The sequence below is a fragment of the Apostichopus japonicus genome, chromosome 22 (genome assembly GCF_037975245.1).
Source record: "Apostichopus japonicus isolate 1M-3 chromosome 22, ASM3797524v1, whole genome shotgun sequence".
In the NCBI taxonomy this organism is placed as follows: Eukaryota; Metazoa; Echinodermata; class Holothuroidea; order Aspidochirotida; family Stichopodidae; genus Apostichopus; species Apostichopus japonicus.
In genome coordinates this window covers 6624633-6645046 of record NC_092582.1, presented here as the reverse complement: position 1 = coordinate 6645046, position 20414 = coordinate 6624633, and the positions used below count along the sequence as shown (strand labels likewise).

The window sequence follows — 20414 nt, the reverse complement described above, 5'->3', positions numbered from 1 at the left end:
TCTCTATGTTCCGACGTCTCTATGTTCCGACAATTTGTTTGGACTATAATTTTTTTTGACCAAAATTTTTTCGGACCCAATTTTTTTTGGAGACTCAATCTTTTTGGTCCCCCATTTTGCGGACCAAATTTTTTGGGGGACTTAATTTTTTGGGCCCCAAATATTTTGGGACCCAATTTTTTTTGGGGGACTCCATTTTTTTGGACCAACGTTTTTTCTGACCTTCCTTTTTTTGGGGGACACAATTTTTTGGACGCACCAAATTTTTTTCACGAAAAAAAGGGCCCAAAGTTTGTTATGACCCAAATAGTGCTTGTGACCGAAAATTGCTTGTGACCCGAAATTTAATTGTTTGTTCTCAAATTAAATCAGTTTGGTCAAAAAAAATTTGGGTCCGAAAAAAGTTGGTCCGAAAACATGTAGGTGTCAAAAATTTGGGTCCAAAAAAAATTGAGTCCGAAAAAATTTCGGTAAAAAGAATTAGAGTCCCAAAAAATTGTCGGAACATAGAGACGTCGGAACATAGAGATGTCGAAACATAGAGACGTCGGAACATAGAGACGTCGGAACATAATGATGTAACCGACATAACACCTTCATTTGAAGCAAATGGTCACAGTCTCAAAGTAACGTGAATGACATAACACCTGCATTTGAAACAAATGGTCACAGTCTCAATGAAACTTGAATGTCATAACACCTTCATTTTAAACACATGGTTACATTATGAATCTAACGACAATGGGAGTGGATTAAGTTGTTGTTGGTTTGTTTTCTTTGTGGAGGGGGAAGCGTGAATGTTCTCTCAAGGCTTCCGTATTGTCTGTTTTTATTAAGAGACCCTTACAGGTTCTTACAGTTCAGAGCCGATTGGTAAAACTATGCAGAACCCTCAGTCAGGTATGTCAGTGGGATACTACGTATGTCAATATTTGGTGTTGATCTTCAGCAATTTGTATATTGACATTTTTTATTAATATAATTTTTGTTATTATTGAAACTGCGGGCCTATATTTTTGTGCAAATTTATCAGCAAGTTTTAAAGCCAAGCCTTCTCACGAAAATGTGGCACGTTTTACTAACTTTGTTGTTAATTGAAAGTCAGGTTACATGGACGGTAGCCTCTTCGGTTGATTTACCGCTCGAAGGTCATTCATATAGCGGTCAGGACGACCTAGAGGAAGGGTCATACTCCAGGACAGCTCACCAGGATGACCAAAATGGACAAACCCAAAAACGTCATGAAAATACGAACGTCAAGGATAAATGGCAGGAGAGTCGTGAAAGGATTAATAAATTACAGGAATTACAAGATAAATTCGCTGATGTTCAGGTATTTGTTCATCATACGATTTAATATTATGTTAATATGTTATTAAAAGAATATATTATTATATATAAGGACGTAGTGTGTGATAAATATTATTTAAATATATGCAAAAATGCACAGTGTCAATCTTACTTCACATCATAGTGTTCATAGAATATCGTACGTATATAAATATAGGCCCTTTATAAGCACAGCTGTTCCTGTAACAGTGTATGTAATATTTCAGCCCCCTCCCCGATACTGCGGAGAGGGCTGGGGGAGCATGCATATAATAATTTTCGGAGCAGTGATTTTTAGGTAGGATCGTGCCATAAGTGACACTTTCTATAAAACTGAACATTGGCCTTAGTTTAATCCTTTTTTTGTTGTTGTAAAGTATTGGTCCCTGAATTAGTAACGACAGCCGCAGTCTGATGTCTTATAATTTATATTAGGACGTATTTTGCCAGTAAGGAAATTAATGTTGCTCACCTTAAATTGAACACAGTCAATTATCGAATATGGCTTATCCAGATATTATAAAAGCTATTAAATAGCTTAAGGCGAATTGGTGTATAGGAACATAGGCTATATGGTATCTTATTTTATAGAAAAGCAGAAAAATCGGGATATTTATTCGTTAATTGAAAGAAATCCTCTATTAGCATGGACCTAGAAACCATACATATTGTGAGGTGTGAGGGGTTACTCTTCCCTCTAAGAGTGGGTATTGTTACAACATAATGCGTATATTATTTTCAGCTCTTCTGCATTCATGTGGGCTGGAAAAATGACAAAATATTTGCTCTGAAGGTATCATGTTGATTTTCCCCGAGTATTGAACGAAATATGGCAGTTAGCTGATGATTCCCCCCCCCCCCCCCTTACAATGACAGCACATGGTTGTTATTGTTTTCGCTGACAAAATTCTGAAGTTTCCCTCAGACAGACAGCGTCCAGCTGTGCGCATTGCAACACCATGTGAAGAACAATTTCGATCAGCTACTTGAAACTTGCTACATACCGTAGTTACCGCAATATTCTAAGAAATTAGACAAAATATTGAAAGTTGTCTATATTCCCTAAAGGCCTAAAAAAACATTTTTTTTTTCTTGCCGGGGCGGGGGGAGGGAGGGGGTATGTGCGGACAGAAATATTTCGCATTCTTTGCTCTGGCGAAGATTTTTTTATACGTATATGTCATGCAAGTGCTGCAAGAAGCAGGAAAACTTGCCCCCCCCCCCGGCCTCCCCCTTTCTCTTTTCCCTCTCTTTCTTAGACATACTGTCAAAAGACTTTCTATAACCAGTACTTCGAAGGTATATATTAATTTACTTCCAATTAAACTTGTCCACAATTCATTCGTTTCATTGTGCATATTGCAAGGGACCTAATTGAAATAACAAACGTGTCTTATACTTTAATCTATACAATTACATTTCAAGTCATGACTTATTGTCACATAAAATATGTGAAATAGTGGCTCAGTATAGCCCCCTTCTCTATCTTCAGCACACGCCATAACCAACCCACAAACACATCTATACAAATTCACTGACATATAATCCCTTCCTCACATATCTGGTATAGGCCTAGCCTGATATAGGCAATAGCCGCTATACATATAAGTATATAAGACCAGAGCATATATAGGCCTATATACACTCCTGAAGAAACACAAAGAAACTATACCACGAGAACCTCAACGACCCAACCCTCATCCCTTTCTTCCTCTCCCCCACTAAGCCCCCCCCCCCCCCAACTAAGTTGGACTTTTCTGTCCATAACTTTAAGTATGGAGGCATCGCGACTATCTTTCAATGTTCCAAGCATTCATCCACCTATATGAGGATTCAGAAAACAAATTTAAATTATGTCAATGCTGGGTTTTCTTCTCTTTTTGCTTCTTCTTCTTATTCTTTGTTTTAAATATTGTTTATGTTGCTAGTTTGAACTGAGATCTACAACTCCCCTGTGGAAATGTCAAATTTCCTACCACTTGCCAATGTCTGTAATAAATTAGTTGGTATTTCCTCGGAAACATCTAGAATATTTCCATGTTTCAATTGTATTCAAACTCCTATGAACGAGAAAATGAGTTTTAAGTTAAGTCCATGTTGGGTTGCAAAAAAAAAAACATTTTTTTTTGTCTGTATAATATTTTTTTTTATGTTGCTAGGTTGAGCAGAGAATTACAACTCTTCTGTAGAAGTGTCAAATTGTCTACCACTTGCCAATATTTATAATCAAATCATAACAAGGGATATGAGTCATACAACTACCTACCGCTGAGATGACGGTGTTCATTTTTGCAGACAGGGTGTTTCAAACATTAACAACCAAACATTTTCAATGTCGCAAATAGATGAAATGTAATTCGGGCTGCGCGAAACCTCCCCCAGTTCAAAATCGCTTTCTAAATTAGCCGAATATTTACCTCCAGTAACTGCCTGATCTGATAGTAAACTAAAGTATGGAAGGCCAATAGGGCAAAAAATATGACGACGTCGAGGTCACATGTAAAAATTGGTTGTGAAGATAATGAAATGACGCAGACATGAGATCTGCCTAAAGTCAAGTGTGATGAGGAATGACTCAAATGAATGTTGTGAAAGGTTATTCTTAGGACAAAGACTCCGTCTTATAGGCTAATAACGTGACTTGACTTAATGACGTGCATGTATATACTGTAGGTGATTCGCATCAGTTCTCAGTCAACATTTTATATAAGGCAAAAGCAAAGGTAGCAAGCTAATAAAAAAAAACCAGGAAATCGGAGTAGACGAAATGAAATGAGAATATAGGAGTGCGCGTGTGCAAATGTATAGAACGACCATAGATATAGCAACCATCACTGTCCCACATACCTTTGTTACAAGTGCATTTGACTGGGCACCGACCGCATTTGGAAATCACCCCTCCCCTCCCCTACCAACCCCCTCCTTCGTTTCTACAATCACATATTCGAACTGTTGTTTCAAAAATCCCATCAATCATAAAGAATATAAGGGTCGGGAAACCTTGTGACTGTAAGTCCCAGAGGTTTACCGTGCAAATGTTTACTAGGTGTTATAGAGTACTTCGATTTCCATCAAGGGATTTGGTCTGCCATTAGCAATCATTCGATAACATTGTTTAAGAAGAAATGTAAAAATGCCTCCAAAATGAGTATTGTCATTTAAATGAAGTAGTTAATATCTGATATAATAACCTATATTTACACGACGTTGGTATCAAAATTCTACGTTTAAAGATGTTGTCAAAACTGATTATTTTAAAGGTGACAGAATAAAAATTAAAAAAATCAGGGAATCCCTCCGTGGATTCGTTGATACTTCGTGGTAAATAGTTTTAATTGGAGACTTGTGATGCCAGGGGTGTAAACTATATTGACCTTAACGATTACGGTACCTCGCATAACATGGCGCCAACCCCGAGACGAACAAAATAACGACCCTTATTACCTTGTTTGTGGAACCATCGTTGAAACGTTTTTAGCGTTCCGTGACTTTTTTTGTATCTGTAATGATACCGGGGAGTGGATAAATATCTTAATTTCAGCAGGAGGATCGTGTTTCTACATTTTGATTTCTCCAGTGAATATTAATAAAACAAATTATAACTCTGCTGACTTGTTTTGATCTCACAATCCCAGAATATTATTTCTGTGACGATACAGGCGCTCTCATATAAACTTGATGAAACTTTGAACCATTCTACCTCATTTACTTAATTGAATCTTTCAAATTCGGAGTAGACAACTTGTAATTAAATATCAAAACAATAGATTGCGTTTCCTCGAGGTAGAACTGGTTCTTAGAAAATTGGTAGATCATTTGCGAAGGGATTGTCTACATGATTTCATCTCTTTACTAATATCCTTTTATCGATGTATATTGACGTCAGCCTAGACATTAATATGCAAATATACACCCGAATGTTTCAATCGTATATGTTAACTAAGGCGTGCGGCATATTTGAATATTTGTGTGCAAGTTTATTCAAATATTTAGTTTGCAGGTCTTACATCCTCCAACCTGTTTCCTTTCATGTACCTCAAAGAGCAAAACCAAAAAGCGGTTTTATAAAGATTTTTCAAAAAGTGCAACAACTTGAGTTACATGTTATCATATATGTCAAATGAAAATCATATCGCATGTACACCCAGTTGGGACAATCTTTTCTATACTGTACTGTAATGTTCCACTTCAGAGCACTCGTATTGTCAGTACAGCAGTATGAATATCATGTTTTCTATCAGATGAAAGGTTAGGAACTGTTTGTTCTGTCAGTACGAGTGCTTTGAAGCATGATATGGGAGGACAGTTTAAAGAGGTACTAGCATTAGCAAACTGTCCCAACTGGTTGGTATGACAAGACAAATGCTCAATAATTAGGTAAACCTATTTTATCAAACGTTGAGCCAGGTATATCGATCATCGAATGATAACCCGGTTCATCTCACTATTGATCATTTGTCATGCCATATATAAATATATATATTACCTACCAGGTTCTTTTTTCTTTTCTTTTTTTTGTTCCTTTTGGCGTTCGATGATAGATGACTCTTATGGCCCAGCTTGGAACAATAAAACGCCATCTTTCTTGGAAAACCCCGTCACTACCAGCCTCTCAATGTAAAGATGACCATGGCGATCGTTCGGGTAAGTTGTTAAGTTCGACTTGACAGTGTTTGTATTAAATACTAAAACTCAAAATTATTAAGAAAAGCTTTAAAAAAACTCGATGGATGTTGGTCGACAGAGTATTTCCTACAGTTACAGTGGTATTTTGAAGTGATTATCTGGTAGCAGACAACGTTACACTTATATGGGGGAGAAAATATCATAAATTCACTATTAAAAAGTTGAAAACCAAATCGCAATATCTTGTTCCTGTAAGTCTAGATGTGGTTGCTTGAATGTAAACTATTTTAACCAGAGGTATAGTCTGTAATGTAATTACGGGGGATATTATTGAAATGTATGTCACCAGCCTGGTCCCCATCTTTGATGTCATCATTTGTTCCCGCTAAGTATATTTTGTACATGAGAATACATTATCATTCATCACGTATTTCCTCGGACCCCCTAATTGACTCTGGGGGATGTAGCCCCTTATCCCTCCCTCCCTCCCTCCCTCCCTCCCTCCCTCCCTCCCTCCCTCCCTCCCTCCCTCCCTCCCTCCCTCCCTCCCTCCCTCCCTCCCTCCCTCCCTCCCTCCCTTATCCCTCCCTCCCTCCCTCCCTCCCTCCCTCCCTCCCTCCCTCCCTCCCTCCCTCCCTCCCTCCCTCCCTCCCTCCCTCCCTCCCTCCCTCCCTCCCTCCCTCCCTCCCTCCCTCCCTCCCTCCCTCCCTCCCTCCCTCCCTCCCTCCCTCCCTCCCTCCCTCCCTCCCTCCCTCCCTCCCTCCCTCCCTCCCTCCCTCCCTCCCTCCCTCCCTCCCTCCCTCCCTCCCTCCCTCCCTCCCTCCCTCCCTCCCTCCCTCCCTCCCTCCCTCCCTCCCTCCCTCCCTTCCCCTTCCTCTCGTCAGTCCCGACTATGTATATCGTGACCACATGTCATCAACTCAAGTAAACAATAGACTGCAATAACGCTCCGAAACTGAAACAATAATGTTGTGCAGTTATTTGCCCCCTCCCCCCCCCCCCCAAAGCGACACAAAAATGTTATGTTGGAAAAAAAACAAGTTTTTCAAAGGCACTATTTCAATGCAAACATTCTTGCACATAAATAAGGAAAGGAAAGCTGTAACTGTCAAATAATCTGTCACCAGGAAACTTGAGTCAAAGGAATGATAATCTAATTTTGAACTAATAATAGCACTGAACACCAATAATAATACTGACTCAATGTAGCAGAACTGCTATATAATGGACGATAACAGGCAACTACCTGATGTACTACTCCAACATTGCGGCCTGTCACGAATAAATTAAAGCAAAAATGTCTTGTGGGACATTCATAAAACCTTATGACATATCGAACACGCTGTCACTGTGGTGAGTGAAAACTAAATATATGACATTGTTATGTTACTGATATCAGGCCAATGACTTCTCGACGGTGGATATTAATCCATCGACATTAAGGGCATACATTACCAAAACATGTCCCGCATAGCAGATAAAAACTCAGCCTGACACGTATCTATATTTACTGATCAATTATTCCCAGCATAGTGTCTTGGCTCTAGGATATATTTTGCTTGCATTTGCTTACGTCATCATGGCTTTATCTGGTCTAGGGACTAGAGGGTAAAACACCAATTATGAATACATATACATTAAATCATCTCAAAGGTTCGGTGTTCCGGATGATTATGATATGATTCTGATTGGTGGTTGACTCCTATAACGTTTAATGACAATGATGATACATTTTACGGCAGTAATCAAGATTACTGCATGTCTATCACTACATATATAAGAGAACATTTTGCTGACAAAATTGACAGATGAACCTAAGTCCTAATAATAATATTAATAATAATAATAATAATAATATTAACAATAATGATAATATAAATAATAAGAATAATCGACGCCCCTTAGTCCAAAGAAAAGCATCATATAGCAGGGCAGTAACTGACACATTCTCAATGTCTGGACAATTTTGTTTTTTTGCAGTTTTCACCTATACGTCAATTTGGGGAGGGGTATAATAGGTTGGGCGGTGCGGGAGGGTCCTTTGAATGACGTTCCTTGTTTGATATACTTTTACTGTATTGTGGTAGCATTGTATACTTCCTAGTATGGAAACGTAACCGCCTGTTCGTAACAGCACCTTTTGTAGCTGTTTATACCTTTTATATATGTCAGTGAGTATTTGCCTAATTCACCCAATTTGCATCCCAGTTAACGCCAGAAGGTAGAAAACGAACAGATAACTAGTTTGTGTTATGTTACTTTATAAATTACGTCCGTTCGTGTGAATATTACCCAGACATGCCTTACCCAAGCATGTTGCATCCAGTATGTGTTGTAGATGGAAGGGGGGGGGGAGCAGACAACAATGGTGATGGTAAGGGGGGAGGGGGTGGGCAAGCTCCTCCTATGAAACCATTAGGCTATATGACACATCTGAGACTTACAATGAGTGAAAACTGCTTTAAGAAGGGATACCAAAGTATGGAGTGTTAGCTCAGTGGTTAACGCCGGTGCCTTTCAATCATAAGGTCCCGAGTTCGAGTTACTCCAATATTAATGTATGGCGACCAGTTACAGAGTTGTTGACAATTGACAATTCATAATCATGGACGTTAAATATGAATGTAAGAGACTGACTTCGGTCAGCTTGCGGCTTTGATAAGCCAATGATGGCTTCTTCGCGAGTTCCTGCTTGCAGGAGGATCTAAAATACATACAATAAATACAAAGTATATAACAGAGTGTTTTAATTAATATATCGACATGATCATGTGACATTCGTGTGTCATCAGGCCATTAGGAAGAGTGATGCATCGAAACATTAAGATTGTCCCAATGTGTAATGGGAGTGAAGGGAAGGGGGAGGAGTGTACCCTTAATAATTATAACCGATGAATATGTCCCGTGTGTGCATTGAAAGACTCGCCCCAAACAGCGTGCCGCGACCTGAAAAAGTTAACTTTCCGTTGCTTGCAAGTGAAGTTTTCTTCTTGTCGCTACAAAATGCAGACAATAATGAAACGTGATACCTTGTTATCTTTAGCTGGACCTGAGATGTCCATCGCTGTATCGTTTGTACACTGTGTTGTGGGTATTGACCCCAGTTGTATGTACTGACTGTACACTAGTGTCTAATTACAGACGGTAGCAAGCTGTGTGTGTATTTTCTGGGATCGATGGTGGTGTCTAACACTTCAGTTACACCTCATTCGAAACTAGGTCAGATTACCGGTATTAGACGTTTCTTTTTGCGCGAGTCTTCACACCCTTTAATTCGGTTATTTCGTCTGCGTTAGCAGGTGTAGGCCTTTATCCCCGACCAATTAACAAGTAAGCTGTGTGGTAGGATACTTACAAGGTAACATCAATTGAAACACGGTGTGATTCTCTGCGGGACATTAGCACATTGAAATGTCAAAATTTTTACTGCATTCTATGTAAAGCATTATTATAAGTCGAGCTTCAAGTGTCATATTCGAAATTACTTATTTATTTCAGTTTGTTCTGATATTACGTACACCTGCTTTGTTCTCTCATTTAAAGTAGGCCTACAAACTAAGACTAGCTGTCATTGAATTAACACGTCGTTCTCAATCCAGGCTAGGCAAAATATTTACACGATTTTATGAAAATGAAATTTCCCTTAGGTTTAAAACAATTGCACTTTGAACTTAACCCGATGAGGTTAAAACAGGAGGCAAAACACATTTCAATGTATTACTCAGTTCTCGACAACTTTCCCTCTCTCGACGTGTTTTCGCTGTTGTTTTTCCAACTGGGAACATTCTCATTGTTGCTAAGCAACAGCGCAAACACAGTGGTATTAATTGGTCTTTCGCCGCTATGCTGCTGTACCATGACGTGTTGTTTTACAGTTTTGCATAATGTTAGTATATATCCTTGCATAGCTGGTGGTTAGCTATGGAACAGTTCATTGTCCGATCAGGAACAACTCTCTGGTCCGATCACGTGACAATTTGGAATGGGGCAGACGGAGAAATGAGAAGTAATGACATATACAGCTGACAAAACAGAAATAGCATTATACAACAGCCAGTATATATGGTTACCAAATACGCTAGATATACCCCAAACAAATGGTCAGAGGCATTCAAATTTCAGCTATTGGTTTACTGCTTCCTCATCAATAAATCATAAATTGTAATCTCCTTTGACAATTGGGAATACATTGAAAGGTATAAAACCTTCAGGAAAACAAAACTAATATGTCGGTTTTCTCTCCAACAAATTTAAGTATGTTGAGGGTGTGCTCCTGTTAACCGTTAACCTATTAAAACATTATCCACGTCAATGGAAATCCTAAAACGACTTGCTCAAGTCGTTTCAAGAGATTGCCAATACTGCTGAGCAGTAATGGGAGCGGATCATATAGCATAAGTATAGAACATGCTTTAAGCTGCATTTGATGTTTTGTACTGAAGCAATCCCATTATTTATAGAAAGAAAGATTCACCTGTTTTTGGTTTATTACGAAGGAAAGAAGATGCGTTCGTTGACAATGACATTTCCCTTACTTATTCAAGATAATAAGTTTGACAAGCTTGAATAGCGCCCTCTTTTGGCTCATGTTTCTCTCCCAGGTCAAGTAACTCGCTTATTAGAGGGCGACGTGCTTTATAACCATTTTCTAAATGTGTCCTGCATTATTTATCGTCCTGGGAGCACATATTGAATTTTATAAACCTTTTGGTGAGAATAACATCCATCCCTCCCAAAACATAAATCATGCACAAGTTTTGTGTTGTAGTATCTGTCTTGTTAAAGATTGGTTCAGTAACAACGGGATCCTTAGAAGATTCAAATGGATCCGTCAGGGAATTACTATCCAAACCTTCGGGAAATGTATGTGTTCTCTTCTTTTCTGGATATCGCTTTGAACAATCGATAATCCAAAGACTTGATTATGTCTATTACTTACTTGACAAAGTGTGCGTGTGAATGAAATGTAACCATGACAACTCCACATCATGTGCAAACGATCAAGTTTGTGCGTTTTCTGTTACGTGTACATAGAGTGACCTCATCGTTCTACCTGTATTTACAATACAATTTTTTGTTACATTTCAGATGAAGGAACTTCGTGGGCGGCCGATAACTTCGGAGCTGGCACGTTGTATGTTAAATGGGGTAACACAGTATGTCCAATGACTGCAAGGAAAATGTATGAAGGTGATACCTGTTTTTAGATATAAACTTCTATATAACTATATATATAGCAGGTTCGTAGCTAGACCGCGGTTTAGGGTCGTCTCCCCCCACCCCCCACCCCCGCCTCCGCTGGTGCCTACTGCTGTCCCGCTCCCATCTTCACTCGTTGTAAGAGATCAATATTGTGGCCAACTTAGATATGTAGAATTCCGGACTACGGGCCTGACTGCCAATGACTTAACCAGAGTGCAGATGGAGAGGGGGAAAGGGTATACAGTCATTTAAAATCCCCCCCACCCCCTCCGCCACCAAAAGCAATGGAAACAATATAAAGCATGCTTTTTTATCTAAAATTAATTGAACATAATTACTAAAGTAACAACGAATAATAAAACGAAATCCCCGAATAGCCATATACAAGCCTGAAAACAATTTAATCATTAAATCAGCAACCTAATCAAACTGACAATGAATTCCATAGAGTTGTGTTAACAGAAACGATCGTGTATATTTTACGTTTAAAATGTTAATTTGTCAATATAGTGTAACACAGGTAGGAGCAGAAACTATGCATGGGTTTAATAAATAGATTGTAATAATTTACCAAAAAAAGAAGCAAGTCCTCTTCGAAGTTTTACTATTCTGAACGAAGTGTTATCTTTGTAAAATGTTATAGGCTTAAGTATATGTTAACACCCCTATGATCCCAACTCCTTGTGTCAATCAGCCCCCCCCCCCCCCATCCCCTTCTTCCCCGATGGCAAAGGCTGGTTACTGACGCCATTGACAACTACAGTAATAATCCACAAGCATAGTAGTTCAAGTTCTTCTGTCTCTCTAACTGCCTGTATGTCTGTCGGCCTGTAGTTAACAAAAATTCATGGAAGGAAGGGTTACCCTATTAAATCTTTCCTAAACATTGCACTTCCTGCCTTTCTCAATCATAATACAAAACCCATAACACATAAAATAAATAAAGTAATTTAATTGTGCGTATTCGGCATTTTCTTATATTTAAAGCCAGTTTCACTTTCCGAAACTAACTCGCAATATTAGATCATCAGCTAGTAAATACAAAGACCTATACGAGACTAAAATCACAAGCAACGGCACATCTGAACATGCCTCAAACTACCACCACCCAGATGCAATTTTTAGGTCTATGTGTGGTTTAACCAACGGAGCTTTTCTAAAGGAGTGTGTGGGTTTGGAGTTTCGGGCACCACGAGACGGTGTTAACACCTATAGGGAAAAACTGAATAGCAATCTGCAGTATCTCAAACATCAATACATATGTTAACAAAATATATTAAAAAGAACATTTGATTGCGGTGTAACTTGAAATGCTATCATGAAGCTTTTGACTTTAAACACGCCATGCATACGGGTATATATGTGTTGTTGCATTTTTAACTTCCTTACATAATTTCCACGGAATGCCCTTTATACCGTTCTACAATCTATGATGTAAGATGGCGATTAAATGGATTAATTTGATCTGTTTGAAACTGTACCTTTTGGACACTGGGGGCTATTTTGCCTTTTTATTTATATAATTTTTTATTATTTATAAAAAGACCAATTCAACAGCTGGATATTATATCACTTGCCACCGAGTAGTAAATGGTTATAGCAGAATGTTCGTGCAGACACTTCGCAGTTTCTTTCTTTCGCCCTATGTAGATTCAATAGAGGGCGTAGTTTTACAAAACTCGTATACTCTCAACAGATATCAGAATCTCGGACGACTATAAAGTTGTCTCGTTTAAGGTTGATGTATAAACCAAAAATGGAATTAAAAGTAAAGCTTAACAAATTATACTGATATGTAAATTTTTGCTTACGTATAGCAGTCATGGTATTTACCTTGTAATGAACTGGTATGGTCTCCTACACTGTTCTATGTTGCTTATGCAAACTGTTCAGGTTGGATGAACCCATTTCTTGTTATAAAAGTAGCTTGCTAACACATCGATGGAATATAAAAAGCAAACGTAAATTGAATAAACAACTAATAAGGATTTCAAGAAACACTGCATGATACTTCAATGATGTTACCGTGAGAAATCAAGGAAGGGAACGATAGGGGAAGGGATAGTAAGAGTTGTAAGAGGGGCGGGAGAGTTGTAAGAGGGGGCGGGGAGGTTGTTACGCCAATTGGTTTACTATAGTGATATTCAGTTATCAGTTATGACATGAAAATTGATGATTGTAATCGGATAAATAAGACTTGACGAGCAGATAAACTCAAATTAATAATTAGGATCGTGATATTGCTTTGTATATCAAAATGAACTCAGTGTCTCTGTTTGTTTGTTTCAATCCACAGGAATTGTGGGAGGAGCCTGGTCCGTGAAACGAGGAGAAGAAGTTGATTCTCAATGTCTTCCAAACGACTCATCATTTCCCACCCTCGAAAGTAACATTCGTCCTTTTTACCCCGATGATGAAATTGAGGGACGAACTGTACCAGAAAGTGTACCTTTTATATACCACGGCATGCCATGCGTCGTTTGCCGTGTCACATTTCGTTCCACAGTGCGCATGCTCATTGGAAAACCAACATGTACGACTTCTGATTGGACGTTAGAGTACGCAGGGAGACTGATGGCCAGCCTAGGAAGCAAAGGCAAAAGAACCGATTTTCTATGTGTAGATAAAATTCATAAATTAGAACAAGAAAGAGAATATATCATTAATAGCGAAAATAAAAACTCGCGATTAGATATTGAAAGTGCTGAAAAGGATGCCCATTGGTCATGCGCAGTTTGCACAAAGTGAAAATAAATATATAAAAATATGTTTAGATGGTAACACCGCTTCCGCGTTACATGAGCTGATGAAGCTAAATTGAAAAATATAAATACGCTCACTGCCTTTAACCGTGCCAGAAACGACGGTGACACGGTATACTGCATTTTTGCTTTTGTCATTCTTTCGTTAAATCGAGTTAAATCGTGAGTTTAACAGTACGACCTGGGTGTTATACTATACTTTATAGTCTCATCTGTTTAATAGTACGACCTGGGTGCTATACCACCTTAGTCTCATCTGTTTAATAGTATGACCTGGGTGGTTATACTATACTTTAGTCTCATCTGTTTAATAGTATGACTTGGGTGGTATACTACCTTAGTCTCATCTGTTTAATAGTATGACCTGGGTGGTATACTATACTTTAGTCTCATCTGTTTAATAGTATGACTTGGGTGGTATACTATACTTTAGTCTCATCTGTTTAATAGTATGAAATGGTTGGTATACTATACCTTAGTCTAATCTGTTTAATAGTATGACCTGGGTGGTATACTATACTTCAGTCTCATCTGTTCAGATACAATGTACCGGTACAAGGAATGAGACGCACATCTTTGCCAATTTGTTCAAAATGGTACTAAAGTTTCTGTCCAACCCACGCGCCTTGTGGGACTGAACTGAAACTTGGTTGGTTTGTGTGCAATAGTACGGGCAGGGGTATGGGTAGCGGGTGGGGTGGGGTGGTACCATAGGTTTAGAACGATAATATGGGCTGGACCTACCATTAATGGTGGTGATCCGGTTGGGGTCATTCTAAATGAAAGTTGCTGGCAAACACGGTATAGAATATCACTGCTGGTCAGAGAATTAGGCATGTGGGATTTTGGTACTTATTTTTCCTTCACGAAAGAAAACAACGCACCTCTGGCTTAAAACGTAGCACAGAACATTTACAAGTACATATTAATATTTAGACTTAGTGAGCAATATCTTCTGAAGCCTTGCGCATGTCAACAATCTTTAGTATATTAATATGGATTTAGGGTAATATGAAGGAAATTTTGAGGATGAGAACTTTCTGTATCATTTTATATCTTCATTAGTTTCAATGCGTTTTTTTTCTGAGAAGACTGTGGATAAGTTTTCAGCATTACATTTGCGAAAGACATATGGCTTTAGTTTTATGCATAACTTTTTTCATTAAACGGTATAAGATATTTGGTTGGTATAGTATTTTAAGTGGATTCAGTAACATATCCTGATATTAGGTACCGGTATACGTACATGTTTTTCCTTTGATAAAACAAAAACGGAACTTGTACGGGAATCACCAAATTGTGGCAAATGCAATTTTATTTTATGTTGAGGCACAAGCTTTCAGATTTCATTGAATTGCCAGAGATTTTAATTAATTAAACAAAAACATTCAATGCTTTAGGCTTTAATGCTTGGGATGCATTTAAATGATTTACTCTGGGAGGGACAGTTGGTCAGCAGGATCGAGTTTGGTCAATATAGACGGGGAAAAATAAGATTAAAAAAATAATAATGGAATGACGCAAAATTGTCATCATAACTACTTTTATTAGTTTCTCCATCAACATCCATAACATAATGTTTCTTTTTCATCTTCTTTCATATAAGCACATATTTCTTGAAAATGTACAAATCCTTTTTCAGCAAAAGCGATAAATTCACTCATATTACAATACCAAAAAAAAAAAAACATTTGTCGCCAATAAAGAAAACGTTTTCTTGCAAGAATCTTGTTTATGTCTTAATTCGAATTGCATTCCTTAATAATTAAAAATTTCCAACTGATTCTTTTTACATAAAAACATAATTCAATTATTACAAACAAGAAAGAATTATTATTTATCATTTAAGAAAAGAGAACGAACCCTCCCGTCATCCTCTATTTCATCCTCCTTCTATACCCCTCTCCGCCCTCTATTTCAGTGCTGCCCTTGAAACAGGGCTTAAACGAGTCACCGGATATCAGTAGCGGATTCGGGGGGGGGGGGGGTATGAAGTAGGAGGGGATGAGGGTGCGCTGCACCATTTTCATGCTCATAAAACTTCAAAAGCAGTTATTAGCAGAATTTCTTTTAAGGAGAACACTCCCAGAAACCCCCACCCCCTCCCCAAGTGTAGACTCCCAGACACATCCCTTCCCAAGTGTAGTTCCCAGGGACCCAATCTCCCCTTTGGATAATCCTGGATACGCCCCTGGATTTTAATGTCGAGTTACTTCAAGTAAAATGTTTTAACGCTACTTTCAGGTCAATCTTTCAAGTCTCTCTGTACTACATAGGCCTATGTGTGGCAAACGTCTCAACTTTTGAGTTATTTCACTTTAACACTTCGGGTTAGTTAGCTACAGCAACATTTTCTCATAATACTGTCTTGAAACGTAAGTGAGTAGCTTACAAGAACACAATGACTAATTAGAAAAAGAATCAACTTTCAGTTTTCTTTTTCAGTTGTCACGCAATTGTGAATCGATGTCCTTGTGAATATGATCGTATGCAATTATATATTATGGTGTAGGCGTATGTTTTATATACTCAAAATTCTAAACAACGACATAGGAATGATTGGGGTTTCCCCACTGAATTGACTGGAAATATATTTTATGCTTTATATTTGAGGGGGGGGGGCGGAGGAGGGGGCCGGGAGGGAGCGATATATGATGATTGTAATGATTTTTCAAAAGGAAGCTAACGAATTTATCAAGTTAACTAGTGATATTACGTATTAAGTGGTGAACAATCTTTTACATAGTGAGCATTTAATAAAGTCAAATGACGTCATTTTACCACAAACACCTAAGGTATAACATATGAAGTTTTTAAAGGTCATCACCACTGCTCCAAAATATGCCAGAAAGGTCCAATAATGGTCACAAACGTTTCCAACTTCCACAAGAATTTGACTGAGACCATAAATATTTTTCTAAATGAACATTCCTCCTTTTCATGGGAATAGTTAAAATATTGACGCCTCCCGAGGAGACCTTTCTGCAATCTTTAGCAAGCCAAAGTAAAAGGCAATACTGATGACATTATATTCAGCATGAAATTATAACGGAAAAAGTCCGAATTATAATAAACGGTTGGTTTCGAATGAATGTATACATGTTTTCACTCGCCTTCCCCTCCACCTTTCAATCACAGCCTTCACTATACGTCAACCCAACTTACCATTATGTAATATACAATGAAGAAATGCAAATTAGATGACTTAATTAACTGTCAATTAATCTTTTAAAAATTTAAGAATTGCACTAATATATACCAGTTATATCCACTTCATTTTGTTTTAACCAATAAGAGAAGGCACTTTCAAATAATATGATTTATACATTTACAGCAATAAATTCTTATTTAAGATATTAGCTAGGACCGAAACGTCATCAGGCCAACTTACTTTTACACAAGATATTAGCACAATTGATGTACAGCTTAAAATTGAATGATCCCCCTCCCCCCCCTCCCCCAAAGATAGACTCGCTTCTATCATGGACTGTTATGTGATGGGGTATAAAATAGTATGCTATGCGTGCATGCTTTTTGGTATATATTCACAGTAGCCTTGCATATACCCAATATTAAGTTATATACCTAGGCCCACTGACAAATAAGGTCAGGAGTTGTGTGTCTAATCGACACAAGTTCCTGACCGGATATGGGTGGCAACTTTCAGCGGGATTGTTTTGTTATTCTTTGCAATTGAAACTGAGTGACACCACAAACAGGAAGGTTAAAACCTAACTTATATAACAGTCATCAATAACCCGAAAAGTACAAATTTTAAACGATTTTTTTCCGAAATCGAAGGTTATCAATATGTCGATCTAAGCACGAAACACTTGCTCGACCTTGTTGATTTGGCTATGTACCTTGACATGAATGTAATCATACGTGAATGTGATATTTCCTTTGATAAACTGTTAACATAACGCAATATATTGTCTTTCAAGGGCTGGTGGGATTATGTGTATGTGTGTGTGTGTGTGTGCATGCGTATGTGTTTGTGAAGTTAGAAATACAATCATGTGGAAAGTCAAAATTATGAACTTCCTTAACTTCAATCAAGATTCATAACATAAAATAATAGTAAGTAAAAATTCTCAGGAGAATATATATAGCTAGATCAATAACGATAACATTGATTGATTAACGATATCATTGATTACCACACAATGTTTGTTCGGAAAATTGAGCAATAAGTTTGAATATTACTCAGTGATCTTAATTCTGAGAAATTGGTGGTTTAAGTCAGAATACCTCATTAAAACGTCATCAACGCTCTATTGTTCCTTAAAAATACAGAGAAACTATAGTGACGAAGTACAGACTTCCGTCGCTACAATGGCTTTGGCGTGATCACTGTACACTCTCCCGCAATGCCAATGTGTTTTGTTGATTTTATCTTGATACTTAAAAGGTTTCTGACAGGAAGGGAACATGTTTCTCAGACGAAAGACACCTGGATGTCATCCAAGCAACATACTGGGTTTGCTCGACGGTTTTGCAATTTATTTTGATACCTCCCGAGTATTGCATATAACATGATGTATAGTTATTGATTAAGCTTCATCATTCCTAATTCATGGCACACCAATTAGTAAGTAGGAAAAATAATGTCAAATACTTACTTCGAGGCAAAATTAAAGGATTGTTAGTTAATACAACACGAAGCGAGTACCAGTTACGCGAAACCGAATATCACAACGTCTTGGAGAATTCTTATTGTTTGAAAACAAATATCTATGTTCCTGTATGAATTTATGAATATTTTAGAGCACCACGTCAAACGTAAAGGTTTTATTCAATGATTACACAATTCTCGATCTGACGTATAATTCAGTTCTTTTCACGTCAAAGAGAGAATGTAAATAGGAACATGTTTCTTGTCAATGTCCCAGATACAATAAAAAATGTGCTTTTAGTTACAACATATACAAACTTATGAATATGAGCTGAAAATATTATTTATGATATTTCTGACCATTTGCCCTTGTCTTAAATTAAATGACGTATTCACGTTTTGGTTGTGATTATTCATAACTTTTCATTTTCACATTGCACTTAAAGAAAGTTGTAATAAAACATACATGATAAAAAAAAACAAATGTTGAGTGCAAAACGCTGTACAAAGGAAGTAAATAGATTGCCAACCACAAATAAAGAAAGAAACATTATCAAATCATGAAAATGGAATAAAAATGCAAATTCTTATAGACTAATAAGGCGATCGACATAATATTACTTAAAACCAATGGAAGATCTTTAAAAATTGATGGTATGGTATAAAACGTTGGAAATCTTGGAGTATTAACAAAGATTCGGTAATAGAATAACAAATATTAAAATTTAGAGAATAAAATTGCAACCACGATCCTTTCATGAAGGGTAAACAGAAACGAGAGTACCAACTTGAGCTGACCTTACCATATGATACATAGCACCATATTTCATAAACATATATCATTGAAATATTTTTTTACAAGCGGCTTCCAACGTTATAGGACACAAGCGCTATTGAAACATTTGATTGCGCATAAAATGCTATACTGCACTGTAAAATTCAGTTGCTACACCTCCGTGACAAATGAACACGCTCTCAATAGGACATAACCACATTCCAGCTATAAGCGTTATCATTTGCATATATCTATAAATATATGTATCTTTTACAATATAAACTGAATGACAATATAGACCGTGAATGCTTAAAACAAAGAGATACGACACATCCCTGGACATGCGCACTCCGTTGAATGTATTACATCCCAACAGAAAATATTTAAATTGTGTATACATCGCTTTTAATACTATAGTTGTCGAGTCAGAGATGCGCTACCACTAAGTGATCAACGTAATGTGTCATCAAGTGAAAAAAAGTATGACCAACTCCTATTTTTATAATTTCATTTTGTTTGTCAGTCTCCATCAAAATATAATAAAACATCACAATGGAAGAAACATTTAACTGTAAATTTATACAATTCCTACCAGGCCCGCATATATATATATCTATATATATATATATATGTTATCTTGTTGTTATATTGTTGTTATCTTGTTAATTAGCAGTTACTATGGTAATAGTTCATACATCTGGAACCACCTTAACCGCATCTATGACAGCAATATGATCCTAATACTCTCCATATGTGTTACGTTACATAAAACAGTAAAACCGCCTTCCGAGTCGAAAATCAATACGAGGGAAAGAAGAAAATTGCAGAAAATATAGCACGTTAATTGCATCTTGATATCCGCGTAAACAAATATAATTCATAACACTGTCAATCATTACACATCAACCTTGATCAACAAAAAACACATTAAAATTCCATTAAAGTCTTAATTCATTATACCAAGCAGATGTAAATACCCCTTATTAGAGACTTAAACCCATGAAAATCATTTGGGAATTGGTCTTCCCGATCGGTTCCTACATAATATACGAAATTGAATCGTCGCGGCTTTTGTCGTCAAACCGTGTTATATTTTTGACATGAC

The 20414-nt window shown here is 37.4% G+C and overlaps 1 protein-coding gene across 2 annotated transcripts; it reads left to right on the top strand.

The window, feature by feature from the left end:
• The first annotated feature begins 871 nt into the window (after nucleotides 1–871).
• LOC139963416 (uncharacterized) lies at nucleotides 872–18638 on the top strand. 2 transcript variants are annotated; one of them, XM_071964159.1, is made up of 4 exons: nucleotides 872–1333; nucleotides 5871–5973; nucleotides 11044–11089; nucleotides 13454–18638. In XM_071964159.1, the coding sequence occupies exons 1-4, from the start codon at nucleotides 1064–1066 to the stop codon at nucleotides 13497–13499; spliced, it is 465 nt and encodes a 154-aa protein (XP_071820260.1). In that variant the 5' UTR covers nucleotides 872–1063; the 3' UTR covers nucleotides 13500–18638. The 2 variants fall into 2 exon arrangements, with proteins under 2 accessions (XP_071820260.1, XP_071820258.1); XM_071964157.1 differs by having other exon boundaries at nucleotides 11044–11145.
• The last annotated feature ends 1776 nt before the right edge of the window (nucleotides 18639–20414 follow it).